Source organism: Tyto alba, unplaced genomic scaffold, assembly GCF_018691265.1.
Source record: "Tyto alba isolate M040663 unplaced genomic scaffold, T.alba_DEE_v4.0 Super-Scaffold_7, whole genome shotgun sequence".
Lineage (NCBI taxonomy): Eukaryota > Metazoa > Chordata > Aves > Strigiformes > Tytonidae > Tyto > Tyto alba.
This window is the reverse complement of record NW_024881328.1, coordinates 11,039,062-11,042,481: the sequence shown is the minus strand read 5'-3', so window position 1 is coordinate 11,042,481 and position 3,420 is coordinate 11,039,062. Positions and strand designations below refer to the sequence as shown.

At 66.5% G+C, this 3,420-nt stretch overlaps 1 protein-coding gene across 1 annotated transcript; it reads left to right on the top strand.

The window, feature by feature from the left end:
- The first annotated feature begins 276 nt into the window (after positions 1–276).
- C1QL2 (complement C1q like 2) lies at positions 277–3,144 on the top strand. The gene is made up of 3 exons (XM_042784074.1): positions 277–340; positions 1,234–2,002; positions 2,333–3,144. The coding sequence occupies exons 2-3, from the start codon at positions 1,355–1,357 to the stop codon at positions 2,510–2,512; spliced, it is 828 nt and encodes a 275-aa protein (XP_042640008.1). The 5' UTR covers positions 277–340; positions 1,234–1,354; the 3' UTR covers positions 2,513–3,144.
- Positions 3,145–3,420: the final 276 nt, after the last annotated feature.

The following is a 3,420-nucleotide window of genomic DNA, read 5'->3' as shown; positions in this document are numbered from 1 at the left end:
ACGAGCACAGTTTACTCAGAAAAACAAAGGTAATTAACCACAGTTTATCGACTGGGGGAAAACCCACTTGGTTTGGACCCATTACTACGCGGGGAAACCTACAAAAAAACGTGCTGTAACCCAAGCTAAACTCTGCAAAAAGTATTTCTTCCCCGGTCTCCCCTTCCACCCGGCAAGCCCTGCCTGCCGTCGGGAAATCGGGGCGGGTGTAACGTAACGAACTCTAATTACACTTGGATTTGTTGCGGAGCAAGATCCACTCACGATGCCGTCCCGCTCGCCTTTGGGCCGCCGAAGCTGGGCGGGGGGTGGCTGACGGAGCCACGGGGAACACGCCGGGGTAACCTACTGCCTGCGCGGGGGCTTCGCCCAACCCCCCCCCCCCCCCCCCCCGCAGAAAGCGGGGCGGCTCGGCGGCGGCGGGGAGCTCGCCCCGGGGAGGGACCGGGGGCTCCGGCCGCGGCCCGGGCTGTCTCGCAGGGCCCGTCCCGCCGCGGGCCGGGAGGGATGGAGAGAGGGATGGAGGCTGCAGTGTCTGGCGGCAGGTGAACGGGGCAGTGCGGCGCGTCCCCGACCGTCCCGGTTTCAACGGGGCTCAGTTTGGGCGCTACCCGCAGGGACTCCCGGTGCCGGTGGGGCGAGCGGGGTCCCCCCACCCACCAGTGCCGGCCATCGAGGGGCCGGGGACCCCGGGGATGTGCGGGGAGCCCCGCAGCCTCTCCCTTCCCCTCCGCCCGCCCCTCCCGGGGGGCCGCGGCTGTCCCCGGCGTTCTGCACGGCGGGCGGGCCGGTGGCGAAGCCCCGAGACTCCCCGGGCGGCTCCGCCCCGGCCCCCCGCGATCGGCCCCGCAGGTGGGTTCGCCCGCCCCGTCCCGCCCCGCTCCGCGTCCCCCACGTCGGGGCGGCGCCGGGGGCGGGCGGTACCGGGGGGTGTGTGGGGGTGTCACACCCCCCACCCCCCCACCCCCCCCAACCTTCCCGCGGGGGCTCGGGGCAGAGACGGGCGCCCGCTCGGCGCGGAGACGCCCCCGCACCGGCCCAGCCCCGCCGGGCGGACGAGCCGCCGCGTCCCCCCGGAGCGGAGCGGAGCGGAGCGGGGCGGCGGCGGCGGCGGCGGCGGCGGCGGCGGCATGGCGGGGCGAGCGGCCGGCCGGCGGGCGGGCTGAGGCGGGGGCCGGGCGGGGAGGCGCCGGCGGCGGGGGGCTCACCGCCTTTTCTCGCCGTCCCCCGCAGGGAGCGGCCGGCCCCCCGCGCCACCATTGCCTCGCACGGCAAGGAGGACCTGCTCGCCGTCGCCGCCCGGCTCTGGCAGCGGAGGAGGCGGCTGCTGGCCGCCGCCGGGCTCGCCCTGGCCATGGCCGTCGCCCTGCTCGTCGCCGTCCCCCTGCTCCTGCTGCAGGCGCCCGCCGAGAGCGGCGCCCACTACGAGATGATGGGCACCTGCCGCATGATCTGCGACCCGTACAGCGGCGGGCGCCCGCCGGGCCCCGGCAGCACCGGCAGCACCGCCGCCGTGGAGGCCCTGCAGGACCTGGGCGCCAACCCCCCGCCGCCCTTCGTCCAGGGACCCAAGGGGGAGCCGGGCCGGCCGGGCAAGCCGGGACCCCGCGGACCTCCCGGGGAACCGGGGCCGCCGGGGCCGCGGGGTCCCCCGGGGGAGCGGGGCGACGCGGGGAAGCCGGGGCTGCCCGGGCTGGCGCTGGCGGGCGCGGGGGGCGGCGGAAGCGGCGGCGGGGCGGCGGCGGGCGGCGAGGCGGCGGGCGGGCTGAGCGCCGCCTTCAGCGGGCCGCGCATCGCCTTCTACGTGGGGCTGAAGAGCCCCCACGAAGGCTACGAGGTCCTCAAGTTCGACGACGTGGTGACCAACCTGGGCAACCACTACGACCCGGCCAGCGGCAAGTTCACCTGCCAGGTGCGCGGCATCTACTTCTTCACCTACCACATCCTCATGCGCGGCGGCGACGGCACCAGCATGTGGGCAGACCTGTGCAAGAACGGGCAGGTGGGTCCCCGCTGCTCCCCGGCTCGTCCTCCCCTCGCCCCGGGTGTCGAGCCCCCCCCCCCCCCCCCCCGGCCCCGCCGCGGCTCCCGGGGAACAGCAGCAGCCGGAGCATCCTCCCTGCCGTCGGGGCGGGGGTGTCCCGCGGGGAGCGTAAACTCCGAACTCCCGGCTTGCAAACTTTCCTGCCGGGAGTTTGGAGAAGGAGAAGCAAGGAGGGGGGCGGGAGGGAGGTCGCAGCGGGTAGCGGAGGGGCTGGGGAAGGGGGGGCTGATGGAGGGGCTGGGGAAGGGGAACCCGGGGGGCTGACGCACCCCGCGGCTGTGTTGGCAGGTGCGGGCCAGTGCCATCGCCCAGGACGCGGACCAGAACTACGACTACGCCAGCAACAGCGTGGTGCTGCACCTGGACTCCGGTGATGAGGTGTACGTCAAGCTGGACGGAGGCAAAGCGCATGGAGGCAACAACAATAAGTACAGCACTTTCTCTGGCTTTCTTTTATACCCCGATTAACACACAGCGACCAACGCGACACAACCGGCCCCGCCACCGGTTCGCGTGGGGCTTGTCGGTGTTTCTGTACCCCGTTGTGCCGCTGTTCCTGCTGGTGTCCACTCTCTCCACAGGTCACTTTAGCTTCATTATCGGTTTGTATGTTTGTTTTTTTTTTTTTTTTTTTTTTTTACCCCTGTGGAAACGAAATAGGAGTGAAACAAAATGATCCCCTTCCTTACTCTCCCTCATCTGCTCCGAACCCCTCCCTCCCTTTGTCAGCCTCGGTGTTTTATGTGTCACACGAGGAGTTCAGCAGCTTGAAACTCGAGTGGTTCTCCAAGTTGTAAGAGAGCCCAGAGTTTGGACTGTGCCACACATGGAATTTGAACCGGTCACATTTTTTCGTCAATGAGTATTAATTATGATGATGAATTTTCAGATAGACTATTCACAAAGTGGGACTGGTCCATAACTGGTTTTTCCTCTGCTGCTTTGTTTGTATGGGGTCAAGTGTAAACTTTTCTTTTCTGTGCAATGCAATGCTCGTGTGAATGATGGTGTCATTAACGTCAAACCTGTTCTTGTCTGCAAAAAATTCAGTCGTTGACCACAATCACCAAAATATCACATTAAATTATGTTTTTAGACAATGTCTTCTTGCTGTCTGTCTCTTCCAGTGCTGCAGAGGAGCGCTATGGTGGTGCCATGGGAGGGTGGGAGGTAAAGAAAGGGATCACTTCAGTCCCTTAGGTTTGCAGCGACATTTAAAGTTAGAATGGGGCACCTTGCCTAGGTTTGGTTATGTTCAAGGGGACTAGGGAGAAGCAGAGGGAGAGTAAAAAAAGCTTCACTGTTGTGCAGTTCTGTAAAAAGAAGGCACACAGTCATCACGAGGTAAAAGTGGGAGCATGGAGCGAATCTCCTAA